The 27,107-nt window shown below is 43.4% G+C and overlaps 3 protein-coding genes across 3 annotated transcripts; 1 reads left to right on the top strand and 2 right to left on the bottom strand.

The window, feature by feature from the left end:
* Positions 1-3,375: 3,375 nt before the first annotated feature.
* Positions 3,376-10,429, top strand: LOC136549504 (DDT domain-containing protein DDR4-like). Its single transcript, XM_066540811.1, has 12 exons — positions 3,376-3,876; positions 4,028-4,138; positions 4,711-4,797; positions 4,890-4,927; positions 5,006-5,087; positions 5,644-5,750; positions 5,821-5,998; positions 7,266-7,358; positions 7,449-7,572; positions 8,481-8,523; positions 8,608-8,808; positions 8,890-10,429. The coding sequence occupies exons 1-12, from the start codon at positions 3,415-3,417 to the stop codon at positions 9,665-9,667; spliced, it is 2,304 nt and encodes a 767-aa protein (XP_066396908.1). The 5' UTR covers positions 3,376-3,414; the 3' UTR covers positions 9,668-10,429.
* A 611-nt stretch (positions 10,430-11,040) lies between these two features.
* On the bottom strand, positions 11,041-13,908 carry LOC136551084 (HIPL1 protein-like). The gene is made up of 6 exons (XM_066542668.1): positions 13,806-13,908; positions 13,530-13,687; positions 12,637-13,431; positions 12,319-12,535; positions 11,793-11,962; positions 11,041-11,711 (listed from the first exon to the last, which is right to left on the bottom strand). Exons 1-6 carry the CDS (start codon positions 13,906-13,908, stop codon positions 11,061-11,063), a joined length of 2,094 nt encoding a protein of 697 aa, XP_066398765.1. The 3' UTR covers positions 11,041-11,060.
* A 3,530-nt stretch (positions 13,909-17,438) lies between these two features.
* On the bottom strand, positions 17,439-22,666 carry LOC136551083 (protein EARLY FLOWERING 5-like). The gene is made up of 9 exons (XM_066542667.1): positions 22,430-22,666; positions 21,399-21,492; positions 20,459-20,544; positions 19,755-19,804; positions 19,599-19,665; positions 19,431-19,512; positions 18,946-19,307; positions 18,294-18,809; positions 17,439-18,202 (listed from the first exon to the last, which is right to left on the bottom strand). The coding sequence occupies exons 1-9, from the start codon at positions 22,508-22,510 to the stop codon at positions 17,978-17,980; spliced, it is 1,563 nt and encodes a 520-aa protein (XP_066398764.1). The 5' UTR covers positions 22,511-22,666; the 3' UTR covers positions 17,439-17,977.
* Between the last annotated feature and the right edge of the window lie 4,441 nt (positions 22,667-27,107).

The following is a 27,107-nucleotide window of genomic DNA, read 5'->3' as shown; positions in this document are numbered from 1 at the left end:
CGTTCTGTTTCTACTGCCGTTGTGTACAGTTTTCCGTTTTTTTTTCTTTCTCCCGTCTCCGGTCTCCCCCCTCTTGTTCTCGTTCCGTCTTTTTTCTCCTGCGTCCACCTCCGTTCGGGTTCAACTTTTTTTTCTCCCACCTCGTCCGTTCGAACTTCTTTTGATTTTTCCCATAAATCTAAAAAAACGGATAGTAAATATAATGTTCTGTTTTTCCTTCCACGTCGCTCCATTCTACTCCTCCCGTTCCAAATTATACGTCGTTTTGACTTTTTTAGTTTATCCATTTTGCTATGTATCTAGACATAATATTTGTCTAGATGCATAGCAAAAGGATGTACCAAAAAAAAGTCAAAGTGACTTATAATTTGGAACGGATGGAGTAACTTCTTTTGATATTTTTCCCCATAAATATAAAAAATAAATAGTTTCATTTTCCCTCCCATCTGTTGATTTTTCTCGCATATAAATATAAAAGACAAGTAATGATAAATATAATATTATGGACCTTTGAACAAAAATTTTGACCACCAAATCGTTAATACACTTTTGATATAAACAAAATTTATAATCTAACTAATCAAAACATGAACTAAAATCTTGATCAGTTTGTTGTCCAGTCCAATCCAAATAAATATGACTACAAGTCATATGCATGTACCAACGCAGTTACCGATGAGAGCTACCATATGAAAAATGGAGAGAGGTCTTCTGAGATAATTATCAGCGGACAAACAAGTCCATGACGTGTCGGCAACTATTGCCGACTTCAATTAGAGATTAGAATCTATAATTTTTTTATGGGTCCTCCAAAAAAGACACATAGAACTTGATATTTAAATGTATCAACGCATGAATAATATGACAATCAAACTTATGATATAGGTAGAAAAAAAATCTATTAAGGTTATATTTTTAATTTGATACATGGTTAATAGGGCACTGTCATATTATTACCAACATTAGTTTATATTATAATCATAAGATAGATTATAGTTTTAAAATTTTATAGAAAAGGGTAAAACATAAACACATATGGTTTCGATTGTTTTTTTTTTCTCCGTTGCAACACACGGACATGTCTGCTAGTAATATCTAAAAAGTCGTTCTTCATCTATATCTAAAAAGAAGCTCTATACCTATCAATTAGGAATGATATAAACAGACTCTTGGAGTTGCTCTTTGAAATTGGCCTAAACCATCTCTAACTTCATAGTACTTTTGCGAAATTAATGTTGACAGTTACCGTTGTATAACTATCTTGCGAGCTATATATTTGCGGTTACAGTTTATCTTGTCATTATTGGCCTCATGCCCATCGCAGAACTCACGTCAGCAGTCAACACTGTCAAACCAGAATTTCAACCACTACTCATCTTATCAGCATTTCTATTCTATGATGAAAAGCAAAAATAAACTTATTTGTACATCTTAAATGTGCTCTCTCTATTACAAACGCCATTGTAATCTTTTTACCGACTATCTTCACCTTTACTACTATTTTTTCGTAATTAAGCTGTTTGAATAATTCATATTTTTTTAGATTTGAATAATTCATATTGGTGGCATCAAGAAACCAAAAGTTTAATCCTTACTCCCTAATCGTCTTGATTGGCTGAATTTTATTCTCCATCAGCCAATTGAATTACTTTTTCACTCGTGTCCTACATAAATACAACAAAAAAACATATATGTCATTTATTCTTTTAAATGCACCCCCTCTGTATATTTAGTTATAAACACGATTATAACCATCAACTATCTCCACATTTCTTTTTTTTCAGAATTACACAATACAACTCAAACACTCACAACGCATACACACTCACCCCACTCACCCCTATGAAAACACGCATGCAACCCCATGGTTGCCATTAAGTGGCCAAAAATTTAGCACTCATCGCATCGTATTTCTATTATCAATGGATAAGCTGTTTCTTTCATGTCCTCATGGGTGAATGGAAACAAAAGTACACTCCCTTCAGCCACAAATGTATGACACCTTTGATCATCCATATAGCTCCCAAATTATCTAGTTTTCAAATAAAAATACTATGGGCAGATTTATCTTAAAAAAACACTTTTAAAGCCATGCATATTAAAGTTTACACCTCGAAGACTTTCAAAAATAAAAATGTCATACATTTTTTTTGTCCTGAGGGAGTACGTGGTTTATGCGTAAGTGTCTTCCTATTTTCGGTTATGAACACCTATGCAAGCTGCTATCGATCGACCAAAATTTTCAAACATCAGTAAATTCAATTGCTCTTTCATATGTTTCCCAAGTGGAGAAGAAATAAATTCGTCTACCTCTTAAATATGTTTGCACCATACTAGGTTACACATGCCACTGAGTAAATATATAGAGTAATTGATAAATTTATTACAAGAAGAACTACAATATATATATGTGTATTATATTAGAAAAGAGAGTACAATGATAAGTAATGTTTTTAGTAATAACGAACTTGTAATTCTTATGTCTCTTAAATATCTAAACCATGCACGCACGGGCGGAACCAGGGGGCTAGCAGGGCCATGCCCCCTCGAATAGTAAAATTTTAAATACCCATATAAATATTGCAATGCAAATCACATTTTGTCCATTTTTATTCATCTTTTACCATAATATTGTGATTTTTTATGAATACTAACTACACGTGTAAAATCATTGGAAAATTTGTTCAGACATACAATTATGTATATATTTTTCACACTTATAAGGTGTAATTATGTTTGTCCAACCTCCTTAATCAAAGTTGTTGGTTCCACCACTGCATGCATGGACATGGTTTGATGTACTATATTCCACTAATGCGGCTATTTCTTTCATTAGCGGTATATAGTAAGCGACGTGTCTAATAAAAATGAGACGTGTATGATTTGAGTGTCAGTCGATCCTAAACATTCATAGGGATATGCATGTGTACAAGCATCGTATGAGGTGTGTTTGTCTATGATCTCACTTAAAATGGTCTCTCTGTGGAATCACTAGAAAATCCGCTTTGCATCCTTACTAAACAATGCATGGACGTTTCAAAGTTTCAAACTCGACTATCGCAAGCACTCACACGTTTAAAATGTTATATCTACAAATTTGTTAACAAAGCCGCTTTGCATCCGTGCTAAACAACACGCAGCAGTCCTTCCAAATTCTAAATTTGAAAAAATCAACTGCTGCATGCAAAGCTAGTTCATCCATCGGTCGATCAAAAAAACGCTCGTGAAACGCAAGTACCCAACCACGCCGGCCACGAGTCCCAGCCGGCCTCCAATGCTTCACGTTGACGGCTTGACGCCACCACGCCCCCCGGCCCCGGGTCGGCTTTCCCATCCTGCCCCTCTCCTCTCACCTCTACCACACGGAATCCCATTTTTACCCTTCTCACCTCCTCCGCTCCCTCCCTCCCTCCCATGGCCTCCACCTCCGCCTCCCCGCAGCCCCCCGCTTCCCCGTCCCACCCAAACCCTAACCCTAGCCCCGACGCAGATCTCCGATCAGATCGACCCATGCCCGACGCCGACGGCGGAAGCGGAGGCGCTTCTCCCGCTTCCCCGGAGAAGCGGGCTGAGGAGGAGCAGGAGGAGGAAGAGGAGGCGAAGCGGGCGGCGCCGGCGGCGGCGGAGGAGCAGCCGACCCTGCGGAAGACGCGCCTCCCGCGCGCGTGCAACAACAAGCCCAAACCCGCGCCCCCGCCGCCGCCGCCCGAGCGCACGCGCCGCCGCGCCGCGGCGGCGGCGGCGGGCGGCGCGGACGAGACGCCGCAATGCCGCGTGGTCACGCCGCTCGTGTCGGAGCCCGAGGCGCCCGCGGAGCTGCCCCGCTGGCAGCTCCGCTGCATGTGGGAGCTCGGCGCCGTCCTCAACTTCCTCCACGTGCGCGCTCTCTGCCCCCCTTCACACTCTCGTGCCCCGGTGCTCGACGGTCGCCGCCCCCTGGAGCTCCGGGGGGTTTAGGCTTGTGTGCCGCGGTGAGGACATGGCAGCTAGGGTTTGGGTTTGATGGTACTGTTTTTGGTGGGCGCAGGTGTTCCGGCCTCTGCTGAACATCACTGCGGAGTTCACGGCGGAGGAACTCGAGGCGGCGCTTATCACTCCCAACGAGATTCTAGACGATGTGCATATGCCGCTGCTAAAGGTGGGCTCGTTCAGCTTTAGCTTGTTTTCCCCTTCCTCTTATCTCCCTGTGTGTCAGTGTGTGGGTGAGGTGTATGTGTGCATGCTCTTCCTGTAGTCTACTTTTTTTATGCATGCTGATAATTGCTTCATAACCAGATACTAAAATGTGTTAAGTTTTTTTTTCTGCAATGACCAAAATTGTCCATTTTCTAGGCTTGCTTCATAACCAGATACTAAAATGTGTTAAGTTTTTTTTTTCTGCAATGACCAAATTTGTCCATTTTCTAGGCTTGCGTGTATTGTGCTACCGAGTTTGGAATGGGATGCTGCTTTCAGTCATAGAAGCTTGCCATTGATTTTTATGCTTACTTTAATTTAATGCGCACATGCAATAATGGCATCGCTCACCACCATTATTCTGATTTGGTGATTTTTGCACTTGCTCGATAGGTTCATGACCCAAAGTTACATTTTTGTAACTGATCACACATACTAGCTGCCTGCTTATAGCCCCTTAGACAGTTTTATCCAGTACATTTTTGCCATGCAATCATTGTCCTTGATTCTCATGCTTATTGATCATATCTGCAGTCAATTCCTCCTGTAACTCGCATGGCTATGGGACGTGGAACCTGGGTGACCGTCCTATGCAGAAAGCTGAAGGATTGGTGGCATTGGGTATGTGATATATCCCATGTTGCAAACAGTTTTAGATAGATGCGAGTAACGGTATTCCATTCAGTTGGACCTAATAAGGAACTAAACTGCAGGTTGCAGAAGGTGATCTGCCAATAATTGCATCTCATGGGTTAGTCCCACACACAGACATTCTTGAGTAAACCTGCAACTTCACATTGGCAAATTTTCCAATCATTTCATCTTGCAGAATTGAAATTGAAACGTACAAGACACTAGAACCAGCTATCCGTTTAGTGATCTTGAAAGCGATATGTGATATCCGCGTTGAGGTAAGTGCTAATTTTATTTTCATTAACTGTGAACCAAAAGAAGTTTGACAAAATGGATACTTCAGCCTTTCCATCTTTATACACTTGCCTCATTTCTTGTAGTGTAGTACAATCATAATTTTTTATATCAATTTCAATTGAATCTCAGCCTCCCAGTGTCGCTGATTCAGTTTTTCGGAAACCTTATTTCCATATAATGGTTAAATATCAACATGATCAATATCCACATGCTTGCATGTTTTCGAATTATTTAACGGTTTAGCCTACAGATTTGAAAAATTCACTATCCAAGATAAATTCCTCCATGCTTCCTTTATTGAAATTTCAACAATACTTGCTGGCTATTGCTGTCTATGCCTGTGTTATGAACTTGTGTTTGAAGCAAAGATATTGCTAGAGAAAACGTTTCTATAAAGCATAAATTTTGCAGCATGTGTATTAAGTGTGTTTGACATTAGCTGATTGGTATGTGTATGGACATTGGTTGCAAATTTGTATTTGACATTAGCTGCAAGTTGATTTTAGCAACATAACTTATCATGAATGGATTTTGCAGCAAGAGGATATTCGGAACTTCATTGACAGTTCCCTTAAGCATGGACATGACCTTTCTACTTTTCGTAAAGAACGGATCGGAGGGGATTCCCTTGGAATCTCATACTGGTACTACTTTATTTATCTTGAATGTAAAGAGTTTCCATTATTTTGGTTTCATGCAAGGCCATGCAAACAGGTATGAAGATGATGAGATTCTCGGGCATAGATTATATCGTGAAATTAGACGAGTAGAACAGGTCAAGAAGGAGCCAGGAAAGAGGTCCAGGGGAAAAGGAGGATCTTCAGCTATTTCAGTTGTGTCCTACCAGTGGGAAACTGTTGCGTCCACCTTTGATGAGTTTGATGATGTTGCAGTAAGTTTTGACTTTTGAGTTTCTCATATCTGCTCCCATAGAGTGAATTATTTTTAGTGCTACTTGTTTTTCCCTAACATTGTATTTCTTACCCACAGAAGAGCTTGTAATAAAAGGTTGCAGTTAGTGTTGATTTTTTGTGTGCTAGTGAAGTATTGATTTATGCTGGATATGATGATATTATGAATTTTTTTTTCTGTCATTACCAAAATAACTATCATTGAAAGTTTACACATAGGTATCCTGATATATAGTTTTTCCTGTCGTTTCTTTGTACTCCCTCCATTCCAAACTGTAAGACATTTTGACTTTTCTACATAAATAGCTTTTGCTATGCACTTAGATATACAATATGTCTAGATACATAGTAAAAGCAATGTATATGAAAAAGCCAAAACGTCTTACAATTTGCAACGGAGGGAGAACCACTTTACTGTGTTTTTCTGCTCAAAACAATATTGCTGTGGAAATCTTGGAGATGACCAAAATAGGGGAACAATAGTGGAGGTAGGCCTTTGTTGTGTTAGCCAAAATTCATATTTCAGAGTTAGTCTGTACAAACACTACTAAAGCGATTCAGAGGAAAATACAATAATTGACTAAAATATGCTAGTATTTATTTTGCTGGAGTTTTCTTTGTTCTACTTCTTGTATTGAACCAGAGAAATTTTTTCCAGCGTGCTTAGATCTTATCAATGGCTACTTTAGCATTTTGGTTAATATCACCAGTACACTTTTTTTAAAAAATATATATATTTTTTAAAAAAATATCTATATCTATATATATATTACTAACATGCAGCATTTTCTTTAACACAAGATGAATTACATATGTTCCAACCATGGTTTATATCCAAGATAAAAAAGGGAAAACTTTCTAGTTGTGACACATGGACAGGGTAAATGCTTGACTGTCTTGTAAAACTGCTACCTTAAGAACTTATTTGGACCATTTCCTATGGTGCCATTAAGTGTTTCACAGTCTACACGGCACACTTGTTTTGAAGACTATGTTCATGCCAGCCAAGTTATAATCATGTCCTGCAACCCATCCATCCAAATCTAAATAATGTGTCAATTATGCATCAACTTCTAGTTATAAGTTTCAATCAACTAACCATAGGTTGGCTACTGAATATAGTGTTCTTGGTAGAAAATGCTGGTATGAAATATTAGTCAGATGCTACCTTTGCTTTGATGTCAGTTGTTTTCATTCATCAATTAATTTTTTTTTATATTAGCTACTTTCATTTCCTTTGCTGTGTAGGAAAAGCTCTTTTCAAGTCGGAACAGGACAGAGGTCTCACTTGGAAAAAAGTTGAAGATTGAATATCTTCCAGAGATAGAAAAGATCCATAAAGTGTGTTGCTCTAACACGCAGCCTGATAGATTTGTTTTGGCAGAGGATAACGTTTTGAGCTTGCTAATCAACTGTTTCTGATTCATGCAGAAGAAAGAGAGGTTGCTCAAAAAGCAACAGAGAGAAGCTCTCCTTCTTGATAGCTACTTGACGTCAGATGGACTTACGACCGGCCGCTCTCTCCGTGATAGAAAGCCCGTGACTTATACATTTGGTAAGCTTAAATACTGAACTAAGCATTTTAGGGGGCCAAATTGCTCAGTATTGTCATGGCCCATCACGTGGAAAATATCATAAATGCTTCGCTGGCATGTGACTAGAGGCCTTATTTGCAGCCTCACAATGGATGGCATTTTTTAAATTTAGCATCTTGGTGATGGCACTGATATTTTTCTTCCTTGATTTGAACACAATGGCACCTAAGTTCTTATCATCGTTCAACCTCTATTTCTTAATTAGTAATCCATTGTTATATCAATGCCCTTATCAGCAACCTAATCATAGTTACTTGTTAGTAGTATGAGTTCTTGGTCCTTACAGCAGATTCATGTCTGAATTGTAATGTAACCTTTGCAGTTCTTAGTAGTATAACGAAGGTTGCGCTTCTCTAATCAGAAGGCTGCAATTTAAAGTTAGGTCTTCTGCGTAGTTCAAATTTAGAAGTCAATCTATGTTGGCCCAACATCCAACTGAATTCTAGCTATGGTCAAATGCAAAATTATCTTTATAATAAAGGAGAATGCTTTTCATACGACTCAAGTACTAACATGTATCTAAACCACATCCAACAAAGTGATTTCAACCATTAGATCATGATCCTGAATTTCAACCATTAGATCATTGCGTTAAGAAGAAAAAGAGTATAAATACAAACCTTTATAGCTACGTGTAGCAGTACTCTGTAACTAATTGGAAAGTTAATACAAACCTTGTATAGGTATGGTGGAATGATCCTAAATCTTCCTGGTTCTGAACCCTTTTCCAGTGGTATCTGAAATCTATTGTGTCAGCATACACTTCAGTTTGTGATGATTGGAATATGCCTTCAGTTTTACATTTTGATTGTTTGGTTAATTTCGTCATCTATTATAATTACAAGGTTTGAATTTGTTTACAATGCAGATGACTATGATCGCTCAATAAATGAAGCCATCAAAATTACAAAGTATGCAAGTGATTCCTTTCTTGATAATTCTTATTCATAAGGAATATACTATAGTGTAATCATCCCTTTACCATTCTTGTATAGGAAAAGAGAGGAGAACTCGGCTGAGCCTGTTGCTCCTACTGCCAATAGAAGGGTGCTTCCTCCAAGATCGGAGGCACCAAGCAATGGGAAGTTAAATGGTTCCTCACCAACAACCAACGACTCATATGATGGGAATTCTTCAAAGTCAGATGACTACCAAGACAGCGATGGTGAACAAGAAAATGAGGCACTTGATCGCAGGTACTCTTAAGCGTGTGGTTTTTATCATTACCATACTCATGTTAGCGGGCGGCTCATGAGCATTTGTGTTTTGTGTCACAGCAACCGGCGGAGGAAAAGATCTCAGAGATACACACAAGACTTTGTTGAGGCTGTCTCGGATATTGATCCTAACTTCGACAGTGATGATGATATCATGGGAGAGGCAGTGTATGATGAGGAATACCTGAGAAGTCGCAAACAGCATAAGGCATCAAGTGCTTCTGAAGAGGATGAAGAGTTCCGGTTGGAAGAAGATGCTGAAGATGATGATGAAGAAGAGGAATATTCATTGAGTAGCAGTGAAGATTTAGAGGAGCCGCAACCGCAACGGCATAAAAAATTGGAAACTCGTGGCCGGCGAGGTACCAAGCTGAGATCTGTTGATGAAATCCAAACAGGTCTCAGACGTAGCAATCGTTCTTCTCGTCCTCGTATTAACTATCGCCAATATGATTTTTCGGACTCGGATACGGAGCCTGGAAAGGCAAGGAAATCTGATGCATCAGATCCTGATGCTGGCTCCGATGCCGAGAATGATATGGAGCTCTCGACATCGAGTCAAGAGCAAGAGGAAGAAGAGGATGATAGTCCTGATGAAGAAAATGGTAATAATGTGAATGATAAAATGGAGGACCACACCGTGGCAGAAAATAAAGTAGAACCAGAGGAGGAGCAGAAGGAGCAGCCACAACAGCAGCCTGTAGAGAAGATGGATGCTCCCAGCAGAGAAAGTATAAGTGTAGGAAGAACATTCCTAGATCTAAACGAGCTTGCACCTGGAGGTGGCTTTGATGATGGCCCAAGCTTGACAGTGAAAGATGACATGGACAACATTTAGGGAATAAAGTTTTTTTGATACATTTGAATGCTGTTAGTCAGTATTCTGACTCCCAAGCAAGGGCAGATTGATGGGCCTGAATAGCCTGTGATGAATGATGCAACTGTATTTTGGTGGTTTGAGCTGATGGCTGCTTCATTGATTTGCAGTAAAAGGAGATGTGAGGTTCCACTCGAAGCGACTTTGAGCTTCTTCGGTGCTATTTTATACTTGGAGGACATGAGGAGGTAGTTTTGCTTTTGATTATGTATACTACATGAAGGTCGCAATCGATCACAGCTGTATTGTGGCCAGACTGGTGCTGCATTGCGGCGGGTCTCTAGGATATAAGTTTATTGCCTCCATTTATTTAGTTTTAGGCATGGTGATGTCAATGAGAACATGGAGGGAAGCCTGTACAATGAGTGCAGTCCGTCGGCATTCGTGGCCTTTTCCACTTGTAGATTGTAGCTTTTAAGTCCGAGCAGGATTAGTTCTGTATCTATATATCTGACAGTCTGATTTTTTTCTGTCACACCTGTGTAGCTGACATTGAGCTGTCCTTAAATGCACCGGCATTGCTTCTCATTCACCCTAGATGGAGAAGATACTGCATGTATTCAGCTGATGTTGTAGCATATGGACATGTCCATTACACTGAGAGTGGCTGGCCTGGAGATTGCTAATTTGCTGTATGGTTTATAAATTTCAGAGTTGTCCTCTGTGCATATTGGTTAGTCACAAAATTATGCAATACATATAATTTAGGTGTTCTATTAAGCATGGCAAATTTATGTGAAATGTTTGGTGAATTGGGCTTCATTTGTTGGAAGAATTTCTGTACATTACACAAAACTATTTGCTCCTTGTTTCACTAATTTTCATGTTTGTGTACATGTTGGAAGAGATCAATATAGAGATGTGTGGCTAGGAAAGGTCTCATTTTATTGCCCAAATTGATGGGATTAACAAGTACGGGGAATAGAGTACTGAAGTTGAGGGTTGCCGAGAGCTTTTACGAATTTGTTCCCTGATATGGTTCGTATTGCTACTCATTACTGACAAAGAAGCCTCATGGTAGATGCTTGATGAGAAGTGTAGTGTTCCTGTAAAATAAAAAGAAGAGAAAGTAGTAACATTTTTACAATAATGGGTATCAAAATGGTTGTAGCCTTGTAGGTTTGTGTCGTATTTCTACTCAAATAGTTGTAGTTTTGTGGAATTTACTCAAACTGTTAACCAACGTTTCCCGCTCGAATTGAAACAAAGATTGGCAAAGAATTACCAGAACAAAATCAAATGCTAATTGATGCACATTTTCACGATAGATACATACGCATATCAGCACGACCATCTGAAAATTGACAAATCGCTCTCAACCCTCAAAACCAGAACACACTCCCTCGGTCCCTCCTCAAAAGCTGAAGCTGAGGAAGCCGAGCAGCAGTCCCGTAACCGTCAGCAGCGTCGTCGCCAACGCCGGCGCGCGCGCCCTGAACGCGGAGCTCGGGGCAGCGCCGGGCGGCGGCGAGCCCGCGCCCGGGGCAGAGCTCTTGACGGGGCACGCGTAGTTGCACTCGGCGGGGTCGACCACTCGGTACACGCCCTTGCTGGTGAGCAGGTAGACGTCCTTGGCGTTGTCCTCGCCGAAGGAGAAGATGTAGCCCAGCGACGGCAGCGAGCTGCCCGCGGCGAAGTCGCACGGGATGGGCGAGCTCTTGGAGCAGCCAAACGTCAGCGCCGACACATTGTACACGCCGCTGCCCTCCGGCGACTCGACCCCGGCCCACATCGACTTGGCGTACAGGTCGGCGTACAGGTACCTGCCGTTGAGGCAGGGGTCCGTCATGGAGCGGTAGACGTAGCCGCCGGTGATGGAGGCGGAGCCGACGTTCTTGTTGACGGAGCTGTGGGCGTAGCCCATCACGGGGGCGATGGCGTTGATGGAATCGGCGGAGGTGTTGCCGCCCGGAGTGGACGGCGGATTGAATGGCAGAGGGCCCTCGAACACGCGCCACCCGTAGTTGCCGCCCTTCATCACCAGGTCCACCTCCTCGTACGCCGCCTGAAAATCCACACAGATGGCCGTGATCAGATGGTGAATTGTGTTCAGTCAATGCAAATGAGCGGAAATCTTCCTTGTTACCTGGCCGACATCGGCGCAGTACATGTAGGACGGCTTGCCGGAGTCGAAGCTGCACCGCCAGGGGTTCTTGAAGCCGAGAGCGAAGACCTCCGGCGCGAAGCTAGGATCAGTGGAGGCGGGGTTATCCTGGGGGATGCCGTAGTTTCCCCACCCAGCAGTGGTGTTGCCACCTGCAGATACAGATAGTACGCCTCTCTTGTCAGGATCAAGTCAGATTCAGAGCTTGCCACCACATCACGGCCATTGGACAATGCTCTGATCATGATGGATAGTTTATTTCGTATAGATTCTTCGGGACTTATGCATGATCTACTTAGGATTGGTCAGTCCTTGGCCTAAACCTTTATTTGCTACTGCCAAACTTTGATTTTTTACTTTCAAAGTACTGCATCACTCTTTTGGACCATGTTTATTTTTATCGTAAATCTGATGTCTTTACTACTTGTTCGGTCTACTTTGATTTGTTACTGCGAATCGAATTCTTGATGCGGTAGTAATAAACTAGTAGTAAATCGAGTGGGTTTACTTGGCATGGTGTTGACGTCGATCCGGAGGATCTTGCCGAGCACCGTCTTCTTGTTCTGCGCGAAGTTCCAGGGGTCCCCGACGCTGCCGCCGTCGCCCATGGCGAAGTACATGTAGCCGTCGGCCGGGCTGAAGAGGATCTGCCCGCCGTGGTGCGACGTGAACGGCAGCCCCAGCGTCAAGATCCTCCTCACCTCCGCCGGGTTCGCCGAGGTCGCCTGAGCGAGTCACGTCGCCGAGAGCAGATTAAACGGCGGCGATGGTTTAAATTTTAATTAGTCAGTGGACAAGAGACGGTCAGCCGAGGACAGATACATACCGTCGCCGGCGTGCCGGAGGTGGAGTTGGCGCTGTACTCGGCGACGACGCTCTGGTACTGGCACGGCTGCTTGCCGTTGTCGGCGCCGAGCTTGGACGGGTCGCAGCCGACGTCGGAGTTGCAGGCGCAGCGGCCGGCGCAGGTGGCCGACTGCGTCTTGTCGCAGTTGTAGGAGACGAAGAAGCGGCCGTTGGCGGCGAAGTCCGGGTGGAAGGCGAGGCCCATGAGCCCGAACTCGTTGTCGAGGTGCACCTCGTCGGTGATGTCGAGGAACGGGTTCGCCGCGTCCAGCTGCAGCGTCTTCCCGGAGCCCTGCGGCGGCACGGTGGCGAGGAACACCTTCCCGGCCTGGTTGCTCAGGAACACGCGGCCGGACCCGTCCGGGTGCGCCGCCATGTTGAGGTACGACCCGTTGCCCACGCGCTCCAGGCACATGCCATTGAGCGGCAGCGCCGGGCGGGAGGAGTTGAACGCCGCGCCACCGCCGTCGAGGCACGGCGACGGAGACTTGCCGCCGCCGCCCAGCGAGCCGCAGAACTCGCTCGAGGACTGCCACAGGTCGGTCAGCCGCGGCGCCGGCGCCGGCGCCGTGCCCTTGGGCGCCTGGAACGGCGACCCCGGGATGCGCACGTCCTTGCAGGTGTCCCACACCTCCGTGCAGTAGTCCGTCGTCGTCGCCGCCGCGGGCTTGGTGCTGCTCAGGCGGCTCGACACTCTGGTGGTGGTGCACAGCAGCGGCACCGTCCGCGGGGTCGTCGTCACGGTGTACAGCTCGCCGGCGTACGGGTTGCATCTCTGCGTGCGCAGCGCAGGGACGGCGAGGACCGATCAGCGGCAGTCGGCAGAGCACCCCAAAAGAAACCATGGAAACACAGACAGCGAATCGACCGTACCCCGCAGAGGATGTTCTTGACGATGTCGCCGCACGCCGTGCCGGAGATGTTCATGGCGGCGAACTGCTTCTGGACGGCGTCGTCGTCCGTGGCGTTGCAGCAGGAGGTGCCGTTGTAGCCGCAGAAGGAGAGGGACGCGCTGATCGTCCTCGGGAACGCTGCTCATCACCATGATCACACACACACATACACATCAGTTGCAACTTACAGCAGAAGATGAAGACAGCAATTAGGAGAGACTGACTACAAATGTAAATTCCAAGAAGTGTGCTCTACTTGAGTCCGTGCACAGTTGCGCGCAATGTCCATCCCGGACGGCGACAAGGAGCAGCACGGCGGCAGCGAAGAGCACTGCCCCGGTCATCGTCGACGCCCTCATGGCGCCTCCGAGAGGAGTAGGACGAGAAGGAGGAGGTGTGAAATTGTTCAGAGGCAGAAAATGTTGTGCTTCAACTTGGCCTTTATGGAAAGGAGACAAGCAGGTAAGGCGTTGACCAAGGATTGGGATCAACAAGACAACCAACCAAGTGGCTGTTTGAGTAAGATGAAAATTTTTGAAGTACACATGCCGGATGGAGACAACTACGTGTATATATAATACCATCTGGGAACTGGGATGGCATTGGTATATGCTCAAAGCTCAATCATGTGATTAAACAAACGCCCTGTTTGCTGGTTGGTTTCTGAACTGATAAGCCCGGCTGGTGCTGGTTTGTTGTTTGAGGAAAACACTCCTAGCTAAAACCAACAAGCCAACATGCTGAAAACCCAAAGAGTCTCTTCTCGTGCATGGGAGGGGACAAATGTACCTGTATAGATTGTGAAAGTGACAAGGTGAAACTGATGGAAGGATTGTCAACGGACAACGGGGGATCGATCGGCTCTTTGAAGATTGCCCAATCTGTTCAATATTTTCCATATCTGATGAAAAAGTGAACCTGAAGGATTTGAACTCGCCAATGCGCCGTAAATATTACGTGTGTCTTTTGCGGAAGTTCCATGCTGTATATATGTAAGTACCTATAACGTGCTAACGTACCTATCAGTTTCTTCAGTTCACCGCACTCCCTGATTTGGACCATTGAATTACTGGGCGTCCAGAACTCACACAAGTGGTTGTTGATCCAGCTCAGCTGCAATAGTTGACCTTGGAGAAAAAGATAGCTTAAGCCGTTGTGGATTGCTGGATTAATTAGAGGAACAAAAGGTGGTTACTTTGGACACTGCATGCTCTGCTTCTTTTATTTAGGGCCCCAAGGGAGTTTTTTTAGTACATGGGAAATGCTGAAGTCAACGAGGGATGGGCAGCAAGAGCTAGCTCACTCCAGTTGGAGCGAGTGCACGGACCAATTGGGGGTTGACGATATATACATACTGAAGCCTGAACAAGCTTATGAATTGCAGGAAATGTGTCATTCAGCCAGTTTGTTGGGAGAACTGATTGGTGTATGGTGACGATGAGCTGAACTGAAGCATGTGTGAGGTTTCACATTTCAGAATTTCCGAGTCAACGCTGTGTCTGTGTGTATAATTGAGGAAACAGTTTGTGAACCCAGTTGTGATCATTCAGTAGTGGTTGGCTGGTTGCAGTCTGCAGACGAGTTTTCACTTGTTGACGACGGCATATGGTATAGCTGGAGCTCAAGAGTCAAGTCCCACTGGTTATTCTCATGTCTGCATATGGTATATTTCTAAGCCTATCTGCAGCGTTTTTTTTAGGAACGCCTATCTGCAGCGTTGGTTCTATAGTTAAGACTAGTTTTTGCCAAACTAAAAATGTTCCTTTTGGAACTAATTGGATGTGCAGTTCATTTCTTAGATCCATGTGCACTTCAAATTTGATACCTAAATCTGAATATCAGAATAACTGGGGACCTGTCCACCTCAGCCAACACATCACATACAAACATTTGTACTAGTAGCCCTTAAACCCGGCTTGATCCGCTTCTTTTTTTATCCAGAACAGTGTTTTTCTCTCACAAATTCCTTCAGCATTCCTCCAAACCATCCAAATTCCTCAAGAATTCCTCCAAGCGAACAGGCCCATTCTCGACAAAAGAAGAAAACAAATTTGAGTTCATAAGAGGTAAGTACTAGTAGCCAGCCGGTGGCTTAGTTTGGTCCCTCAGTTTCCATTAATCGAAGCAACCATCTAGCCGCACCCTTATCCAGGTGAAGTTAAAAAAAAAAATCCTCCACGCATGAAAAATCCGCTACATTGTTTTGAAACCTTCCTAAAAAGAAGCAACTTCTGGATCTAGCAAATTGGGAATGCAGTTGTCAGCTCTCTTGTTGTCCCATCCCATGTGCTTTTTGCCGGGTGGCTGTAAAATACTAGCAAATTTGCAACTCAGCATGTTATGTTTTTTTTACAACATATGTTATATATGTATTGACTTGTCTAGGTTCATTCAATTCGTATGAAGGTACCTCAAAAATTTAATCATGCAGTGCTGGAGCTGTCTCCATGCTCCCTTGTACAAAGTTAGGGAACCAAGGAATATTTTCGGTTGCTCGTGGACCAGATAAAGTCAAACTGTTTGTATAAAACGTGAGTAAAAGAACAGTCAGGATATGCTCAGTTCAAATCGTCCTTCTTGCACGATATAAGTCAACCAATCGGATGCTCTTTTTTTTTTATAACAATGTCAACCCAACTGTGACTGAACATTTGTACTTCTCACAACGTAAACCATGTCACCAGAGCCCCCCTTTTTTGGCACTGCAGCATTTCAATGTCAGGAAATTGCGACGTTGTGCCCTTAGTCATGGAAATAAGTTATTACCCCCGAACAAAAAATAATGCAATTCTAACTCAAGGTTGACTAAAATTATACTACTCCCTCCATTCCAAATTATAAGTCACTTTGACTCTTTTTTTTTGTACATCCATTGTACTCCGTACTATGCATCTAGATCTAACGTATGTCTATATACATAGCAAAATTGATGTATAAAAAAGTCAAAAACGACTTATAATTTGGAACGGATGGAGTATCAATATTTACATCACAAAATATGTATATTATGAAAAATATATTTCATGATTAATCTAATGACACTTATCTAGTTGGCGTTTTTTTGTATAAACTTGATCAAACTTAGTGATTTGACTCTGGTACTATGCTCGATTGCATTCTTTATCAGATAGAGGGAGTATTTATGTGCTTCACAAGCCAAGCTGTTTGATTGGTAATAAAGAGTTAAAATATAATAATCTTCTACTCCCTTCATTCTAAACTATATGACATTTTGATTTTTCTAGGTTATAGCTTTTGCTATGCATCTAGATTTACATTATATTTTTTTCTCGAATACGTAGAGTGTGTATATCATTGCATTAAGAAGGAAGGAGTTAATGTTACAAGCATTGGCGACCGGTGGACGCGCAGGGGTTTACACTATGTTTAGATTTATAACTTTTACAATGTATCTAGAAAGCCAAAACAACTTATAATTAGGAACACAGGAGTATATATTAAGTTAGCAACGATCGGCAGGATAGAAGGTTGATGGGGTTGTAAGGCTCAACAAATTACTCAACATTCGCCTGTTCCATACTCCGATTCAGCTTCGATCTCCGGAGTGAACCCAAGCTTGTCCAGCTAGTCTGCCTAAATTGCTCGAGCTCTGCCCAGATTCATGCCTGTCCGAGTTTTTCGTTGTTAATGATATTCCTATACACACTCACACGTTAGGGCGATAATGTTCCTTATTGTGAAAGATAAACTTTACGTGCACTTGCTACAGCTAGACGAGGAACCTTGATACGCACAACTGACACAAATTCTTCGACGGTTCCTCCAAAAGACGTGGAGGCCTGAAACATGAATCTGGCCAGGTTTCATAGTGCGACTCACGTACAAAGATGGGGTCACTTTCAGGCATATCGCAGCATATGTTACACAGTTTGTAAACAGATATTCCCATCTGGTCGAATAAAATTTGTTAATTCAGATTTCAGTACAAACAGCACGAAATTCATAAAAGCCGTGACTCCTATCCAGTAATGTCGCAGCATTATAGAGCCGATGCCGACATTTGTGAATATCGTTAGTTCGCATGGGGCATCAGGTCAGCAGTTCTGTCATGGTTTTCAATGCAAATGCCCTAGACACAAATAAAGCACACCAGTAGTCTTCCCCACGACTGGTATTATCTGCAAATCAGCTAGGGCAATCGTGGAAAATGCAGCTGGGAGATATCCTTTGCTTAGAGCCAGCTATTCAAGTTATCCAGCTTGTACAGTTGGGCCACAACGAGCCTAGTATGAAATGGTAGATTACAATTGTTTTCCCAGTTTTCGATTAAATCAATGCAAGATTTTCTTTTGGGATATGTGAAATGATCTCCAAATATTCATTTACCACAAACCAAAATTTAGGTACCATGTCCAGGTTTTCGTGAATTAAGCTGCTAAGTGCAATCAGGCATTCACACTACTTGAGTTACCCATCAAGTGCCCCTAGTTCCTTCATATCTTCCAAGAATGCCATATAAGAGTCGTCCATACTTGGCGGCTTTGGTGCTGCTGAAGAAGGCTGAGCATCACTTCTTATGAGGGTCACCGAAGGCTTTGAAATGGATGCTGTTGATGACTGCTGCTGCTGCTGCACCTTTGGTTTCGGTTTGGGGAGAGCAGATTCTCTCTTGACCCGGACTGATGCAGGAACCTGTAATGATTCAAAGGCGGAATGAGCAATCATACTACAGATCTCTGAAAGAGAAAGAATTCAGGCAAAAATACAAAGACAGATGGCATACCATAGCCGTCAGCTCAGGAGTGTGCTGTGCTAATGGTCTCTTTACAACTGTTGGGGCAGCTGACTTCACATATGATGGCTGCTGAGGTAACTGAGGCCGTGGTGCGAAGGCAGCAAACTCATCTAGTTGCATAGGGGGTCCTGGCAAAAATGGAGGCCGAAGCATCGGTGGCGGACCAGGGAGCACACCATACGGTGGCATTGGCATTTGAGACGGGGGAAATCCTGGAGGAGGTGGAGGGGGCCTGTTAACTCCAGGAGCCATAAGCGGTGGCCTTGAATCTGGTGGTGGCGGAGGTGGTGGAAATCTCATGACTCCAGGAGCTAGCATATCAGATTGCATTGGAGGCCTTGGAGGTAAAGGTGGCAAACTGGGTGGAGGCGGTGGTGGCAAGACCCTCGCTGCAGTATCTTCTTTAAGTCCAGGAGTGTCCTTTGAAGTGCTAGCGGCCTCCATGTCAGTTGATTTTGGTGGCAAACCGGGCGGCAGGGGTGGTGGAGGCAGGACAACTGAGGGCTGCAAACAAGGTTACATCAGACCAAGTCACAAAGGGCAGCATCCAAACATTTAAACACGAGGAAAGGGGGTTTGTTGCATTAACAAATGGATTAGAAGCACTAGTAAAAATACAAAAGAGATCCAAAGTAGGTACCTGAGCAGAATTTGTTTTGCTCTCATTTGCACTAGACGCTGGTGGTGGATTTGATGGGGGTGGAGGTGGTGGAAGTACTGTATGACCTGATACAGGTTCTCTCGGAGGTGGGCCAGGGGGAGGCGGAGGTGGCGGAGGTAATCCTGGTAGTGCTGCGTCACTGTTAGGTTTAGGTGGTGGTGGGGGCGGTGGTGGGAGTGGAGGCAAAGGGAAAGGAGGAGCAGATGGATCAACGGACTCTGAGGTGGCTGGCAATGGTGGTGGCGGTGGAGGGGGTGGTAGGGTCGATGGACCTGCTTCAGACTCTGACATGGAAGATGAGGCCCTGGTGCTGGATGAGGAAGGCAGTGGGATCCTTGGTCCTGCATGTCAACCGAGAAATGAAACTGAGAAAAAGCTAGTGATGATTGCTAACTGTAAGGAGATAAATTTTTTTTAAAGAGCAATATTATATTCACAAGCAAAAGAGAGATGAATATAGTAACCTATAGATGATTTGTACATCGGAGGTTTTCCAGGTGGCGGCGCTCCAGATGGATTTAAGGTTGGATGATAGTAAACAGAGTCCTGTAGCATAAACATGCTAAGTATCTATTCAAATATGCAATAACCTTTAAAAAACAATTCTACATCTTATAAATAACATAACATACCTCGGCCTTAGGATTAGCTCTATCATCTTCATCTGCTGTAGGCCGACTCTTTGGTGGTGCAAGATGGCTACGAGGAAAAAGAAAGCATATTGGCTGAGATGGTCAGTGACATATCAATCTAATAGAATCAAAGCATAATATATCAGTAAGCCTCACCTGAACATAATCGGTTGCTCACCCTTCTCTTTCATTTTCTGTTCATATTCCTGGAAAAGATCATGAGAAAGTAATGAACTTCTACGTATGAATAAGAATTAGTAAGTGCCCACGTAGAAGTTGCCTACAAATTATAAAACTCCAAAATAGACTTTAGAGCAGAACTTGTGTCAAACCCAAAGCCAACAATTAGTAAAAAAAATCACTTTTATACTATGCAAAAGTGTGTAATTAGTTAACAATAGCTTCACCATGAGTGCAAAACAGATTAGGAGCAAATAACTTCACATGTATAATCAAAATCCTTCTAGTTCCAAACATCCAATGCTGTCAAACCAAAACATTCAGTCAAGATAATTGCCATAATCACTGAAAGCATAAGTTGAACAAAAACCTTATCATAGTTCACTAGCAAGAGAGTGTATTTTACTAATAACATTCAAGATACCAATTTCCTATATCATGGTAAACTTGCATAGAAAATGGTATGGCACAAAATGTCATGTCATAATTTATTTAAAAAACAGAACACCAACATTACATTGCACAGCTAATTGCCATGGCACTGCCCGAAAACATGTCCAAGAGGATGAAATATTTATGAAAAGGGAACAGTTTACAAATTACTACAATGTTATGAGTAGGATAGGTTGAAAAACATATAATATTAAAAAATGTAGTATGGACTTCTGAAATCAAAATACCTTTCGTTTCTTAACAATAAGATTGTACGTATCCTCAAGCTGTCTTTTCTTATGTTTCCTAGCCTTGTCGAGAGCACCATCAGCCTCTGCACCAATAAAAGAAAAAAGAATTTCAAGATTGACAAGCCTTAGAACAGACAAAAGTAATCATCAGTGCTACACTTCCACAGTCCCCACATGCAAGTAGATCTTTGAAAATATGAAAGAAAATAAACAACGCTGCAAATTTACTAGTGCAACTACAAGAGGCATGGAATCAAAAAAGTACTCATGATGAATTCTAAACAGAAAATCTGGCCTAATAATCAACATAAATATAAATTATTGTAGCTGAGCCTTATAGTCATACTGATTGAAATGCTCAAGAATGAACCATTAGATTTCCTATGCTAAAATGAGTATTGGTCACAGGACCGATGACGATCAAGACTATCAAGGCCTCTAGAAACAAAGCTCATGGAAACTAGAAAGTGAAATGAAATACCATGTTGAAAACAGGGCCAAAGTAGCTAGCAATTCAAAGAGGCAAATGCTGCAAAATATAATGCTTCATGAGGTCAGTACATACATATTTGGTAATTCCATGCTAATACTCTATGATGCTTTAAGATGCCTGAGACATACAGTTGTTTCAACAATAGGGTCATACTAGAAATACCAGATGAGAGAGAGATAATTAGCCAACTGCAAGAGTCAAATCAATGGAAAATTGGCATTCAAACTAAGTTAGGAAAAACCAATAGTGCATGAATGCAAATGTTGACGAACAATGTGCAAACAATGCTACGGCTACAGATTAAATTTGTCATAACTAACACAGAACAAGTAACATGATCTCTTGATATATGCAAGCAGAACTAAATGTTCATCAAAGTGAATATATACTTTCTAGAAAGATCACATTCTGAATCGTTGTTCCAAATGGAGCTAATTTACTTACTCATCTTCTCCAATTTCTCAATCTGCTCCCGTATAGCCCCTGGATCCTTTTTCAAAATACCAACTTCCCGCACCTTCTTCCTTTCTTTTTTGTTCTGGAAGATACAAGGTAGGTGACAAAAGTTGAGAAAACTGAATCTAAAAAAGCGCATAACAATTGCAGGCAATTAGCTTGTTCGCTGTGCCAAACTAGTTTGATCCTCTAGTGCCAACTGCCAACCAACATGGCTTTGCTACTTGTACATGTAGATACATGTTCTACCACCAGAAAATATGCCTCAAAACTTTTTATTTTTCATAAGACAAAACTTACAAAACTCGAACCACCATTCTGTATTCTAGGCACAATATCCTTGGAGCAAATACTGATGCCTTTTGGAGAGCATACTATAACAGAAGTTTCTACACAGGCATGTGGTTTTGCATTTTCACGACAAATCTTCTTGAGTAGGACAAACCAAATCTAGCAGGCACTAATATAACCTATAAAAAAAATCAAGTTACTTCTCATATTTCACTAAAGAGCGCCCAAAATCTTCCTAAAATAAACCGACAACAAAGCTAAACAAAATTACATATCAGAACAACGCACAATTCACAGTCAAGCTGCCAAAATATTAGCACTGGTCACTAGGTATGGTTATTTATCTGGTTCTTGTACGGCATTTAAGATCTTCAAGTCAATATGTAGCAACACAAAGAAGCATCTTGGATGGGATATGAGCTTTCCCATATCGAATTACTGGGTGATAATGCTTGAATCCACGGCAACGGACACTAACGCAGACAAATTTCGCGTCCAAGAACCCAGACTGAGATGTGCCATAATCAGACGAACCGATCTACGCAGCTACCGTCACCATTCCCACGGTCCCACCCCACCCCGGATAACCCTAATCAACCAGAAACAAGCCTAGCGAGTGAAGCCACCAGCGTCATCATCGCGACTAAGAAGCGAATATAACCGCCGGCACGGAACCGACAGGCGTGGCCGGGTAAGGGGAAACACTAGGGTTGGGGGCGGGCACTCACCCGCTTGAGCTCCTTCTTCCGCTGCTCCTTGCGGAAGGCGTCGGTGGGGTTCATCACCTTGCCCCCCTTGGTCGTCTTCATCTTGCCCTCCACTTCCTCGTCCCTCTCGCCCTCTGGCGACGGAACTGCGGCTGCGACGGCGGCGAGGGGTTCACGTGCCCGACCCGAGCGTGTGGAGAAGGGAGGGGAGGATGCGTCCGGCGTGGGATCCGCCGCGATGGGACTCGGGTCCGTGGACCGTGGTTACCTGTGGCCACGCAACCAGACCCGGTTAATTAAGGCCCAGACAAACCGCCTCTCCCACCCGGTAAATCCAGCCCAGCCCACCAACAAAGGTTAGCCCAAGCAACCTGAGCGTGACTGTTTTTTGTTTTGGGCTCTTTTGGAACCCTAAAATAGAAAAAGCGTAAAAGGCACTTTGCACGTGAGTTATTAGAGCTTCCGCGGTGTATCACCTAGCATATTGTCCGGCTATTTATGTCCACACCGAGTAGCCATGTCACAAGCAGTGATAGCCTTACAAATTGTTAGAGATACCTGCAGAGGTAGCCTATGGCACCATCTAACAAAAGGCATACTCATAGACTAGAGAGTGCATTGTGGATATATGGACTCCATCGTTGCAGACCACTTGTGTCCAAGTGACATTTCCACCAATGCACGAAGGTCCAAAGCCATCATGTCAAATTCCCCTAGCAGAAACTCATGGCGCACTTGCCTCCTTGATTTGTCTGTGTCCATGCCCCTCTGATCAAACAAGAAATACCTTTCAATCTTCCATAGATATAGGTCGATGCACAAGTAGCAACATAGATAGACTTGATCTTAGTAAAATTATTCGGATCCTAGATCGATTTGAAGGTGGTGCTTGGCTTCAAGTTCCACATAGTGGGGGCGGTGGTGGCCTCAACGTCTCATGTAGAAGAAAGAAGAGATGGACGAGAAATAGAGTGCAAAGTATAGGCCTAGCCCAGGAGAACAACCTACGTACTTTGGGAATTATGGCAACCCTGGACGTTCCTACACATGTGGATTTGTCGCTTTTGGCTCAAGCCAACATAGTTGTTAGCCTTTGTTGTTCAAGCCCTTAGAGTGCATGTAACATGTATAGCTTTTTTTACGTGACAACAATATGGACACTTCATGCAACGTGTTGTTTGTTAGATTGTTTTGCAAAATAGCTCTATATTAGTTAGTGGTTGCATATATATGACATACATGATGGTTAGAGTCATGTCTATCATATATTGTGCAAAAAACTATTTCTTCATAATGAGGCGACTTTACTCTATCTCTTAGTTTACTCTCTATAGTTAAAATTGTTCACATAAGATCTTATAGATAACACATTTATTTTCTGAATACATGTGCTTAGGCATATACAACTATTAACAATCCTCTACAAGTTTTTGCAATTTCACATATAAAGATAACACGTACAATGGTTATAGTGACGTCTACTATAATATATTATAAGTTGCACTCGTCATTAAGTTGTCTCTTGACAAAGAGAAGATTTAACTCTCTCTCTCTCTCTCTCTCTCTCTCTCTCTCTCTCTCTCTCTCTCTTTCCTCATATATACTCTCTGTCATGTGGACTAAAAATGCTTACATGGAATCTTATAGATGTCATTATTTTTGCCTTTGTACATATGTCGTTTACTGCCTATTAAGATTCTTAGTCACACGTGGACTAGACTAATACACCGCAGTAGCTCTACAACCTACCTCAGAGGACCTCCCTTCATGACATACTTACATACCTTCTCTTCACTACCTTCTTTACACGCTACATACGGTACAAACCATCTCATTCAATCATACTCTTATTCAATTAACCAGTCTTACTATTTTCCCACCATATGTTACATAGCTCCAACCTTCGCTTTGTGAATCCAAAATTGCTTTAAAATAATACCAACGCCTACTAGGCTAAGACAAAGAAAGCTAAGGTTAAGAAAAAAGGTAATTGTTAAGAGAGGGAAAAGAAATAAAAAAAATAATATATATATATATATATATATATATATATATATATATATATATATATATATATATCCAAGACAGTGTCAACTCTAATCCTATGTATATCTCCCATCCCTAACTACTTCCACGGAGCGACAATTTTAACCATTTAATGTGCCTTGCCTAATATTACCCATAGGTTTTATGGAATTATTGCTATGTCATTATTGATCTTTCATTACTTTCTCTGGGCTCTCCCATCTATAGGGAAAAAGTACGTAGTTACGTAATGGACACATAATCGAAGTATGCAAAAAATGGGAGATAAATACAATTTACTATGCAACCTTGCTATTTTAGATCATAGTTTGTTCATGTCATCGATTGACCACATGCATCTATTACTAGGCCTACAAAAAGTTAGGCTCAATGAGCCTTGAACTCAATTCACGAAATGATCGCTTGTTCGAGCAAGATTTTGAGCCGAGCATGAGCCTAACCCTAGTCTCATGCATGATTCTCAAGCCTCCACAAACCAACCTCGGATAGCTCGTTAAGGCCCCATAGGGAGATAAATGTACTGTTATGTTGTGATCTGTCATATGTGTAATATATTGAGTCATACTTCTAGACTCTTGTAGGGTTGCATGCTATTATATATGTATATGAACCTGCTCGTGGCTATTCTATCATTATGTTGAAGTAGTCCTCCTATAATCCAAGCTTGATATAGATTTTGGGCTAAGCCCAAGCTTGACCATATATATCCTAGGCTCACGAGATGAGCTCGAATAGCTTATTATTAAAGTATTACTATAAACATATACAAAATGTTATTTCCCAATCTTTGTCCTACCGTGTTATTACTACTCACAATTATTAGAGGTATATATTTTCATCATGTTGTCTCTACGATCCTATAAAACCATTTCCATTATGTAAATAGCTTACTTAGGCTATTCCTTCTCTTTTTCTTTGACATCGTATTGCTACACTAGAAATGTTTGTGTGCTACAATTGATATCCTTGTAAACAAGCTTGATTTGAGGCAAGTACAAGCCTACTTGCAAGCCCATCTTTAATCATAGGCTCAATTCTATTAACTTTATAAACTTAAGGTACTATAGTCACCCTCAAACTTGGATGATTTTGTAGACATATTTTGTGTGTGTGTTGGGGGTTGGGGGGTGAGGGAGGGAGAGGAGATGTATAATCTCTCATTTTTTATTTGTAAGTTATTTTGATTTTTCTATATAATATATATCTGAATATGTAACAAAGGTTATGTACCTAAAAAAACAAACGACTTATCATTTGGAATTAAAAGGGGTAAATACCTTAATTTTGTTATTATAATTATACTCATGATCTTTGTCGGGTACCTTAGAACGGGGTACCCCGAGCGAACAATCAAAGGAGTCACTTAAGTCCCATCAAAAAACAAAGCTGGAAGGTAAGCCGTGGGCCCCTCGCCCGCCACGTCCGAGCCTACCAGGCCCTCCGCCTCGCCTCGAGCCTCGCGCAGGAGGTCTCAGCGTCTTGACGCAATCTCCGCCTCGCGCGTGGCCCTCCACGGAAGGCCTCGGTAGGGAACACGATCTCCGCTTCGCGCGAGGCTCTCCACGGAAGGCCTCGGCAGGGGGTGCCTTCTTTGTATCGCGCGAGGCTTCTCACGAAAGGTCTCAGCAAGGAGTCCGATCTCCGTCCCGCACGAGGCTCCGCTCTCCGTCTCGCGCGAGGCCTCATTCCCCGTATCTCGCGAGACCAGCTTATCCATAGTCCGTCGCTCCCACCTCGGCCAGTCTTCCCGACAGCACGCCACGTCTCATTAATACTTCAACCACTCCCGCAATCTCAGCCGGACGATGGCTCGACGCCACAGAATGGCCGACGGGACCTGAGGTCGCATCAACGCCATACCGGCTGGGACAGGGCACGGCGGGGATTACCGGCCACTGTGTTCTGACGCTGTGCCCACGATCAGCGCCCACACTGCACTGTGCCCCGCGATCCTCGCCTCGAAAACAACGCGACATGGACAACTTGGCCCGGGTTATCATCGCGTCCAAGCCGGCGCACCAGGTCAGCCGCCCACTCGGGGCCTCGGCACTGTGCACCAAGGTCTCGGCTATCTCGGGGTTTGTGCCCGCCGAGACCCCCACTGCGGTGCAGCCTCGGCACCGACCAAGCCTCGGCCTCGCGCACAGTCCGTCCACACCGGCTTGCACGTCCACCGCCGCACCCACTCTGAGGTAGTCCTAGGGCTCTCACGACGCATAGGATCGGATGGGACTGGCACGCTGCCCCAGTGCTCCAAGGATGGACCACTCCGACGACCACGCCGCCACAGGAACAGGCCACAGGGCTCGGACATGCTACCCCTATTGGCACGATGTCGCATAGTTAACATATGTATTGTCCTTGTCTTCCCTTCAACTATAAAAGGAGAGGACTTGGGCCACTTAGAGAGAAGGAAGGGGGAACACATTATAACACACACACATCCCAGCCGCCTGAGAGCAACGTCTCAGACGACCCACACGACACCTTGCCGAGACCTGGGACTAGCTCCCTCTCTCCCCTAGCTTGTAACCCCCTACTACGAGCACTTCGGTGCAAGGAATATAAGATCGATCTCTCAGACTGGACGTAGGGCATCGATTGCCTGAACCAGTATAAACCTTATGCCTCTTTGCATCACCATCCGGAATCA

Source organism: Miscanthus floridulus, chromosome 4 (genome assembly GCF_019320115.1).
Source record: "Miscanthus floridulus cultivar M001 chromosome 4, ASM1932011v1, whole genome shotgun sequence".
In the NCBI taxonomy this organism is placed as follows: Eukaryota; Viridiplantae; Streptophyta; class Magnoliopsida; order Poales; family Poaceae; genus Miscanthus; species Miscanthus floridulus.
This window is presented reverse-complemented; position numbering and strand designations above follow the sequence as displayed.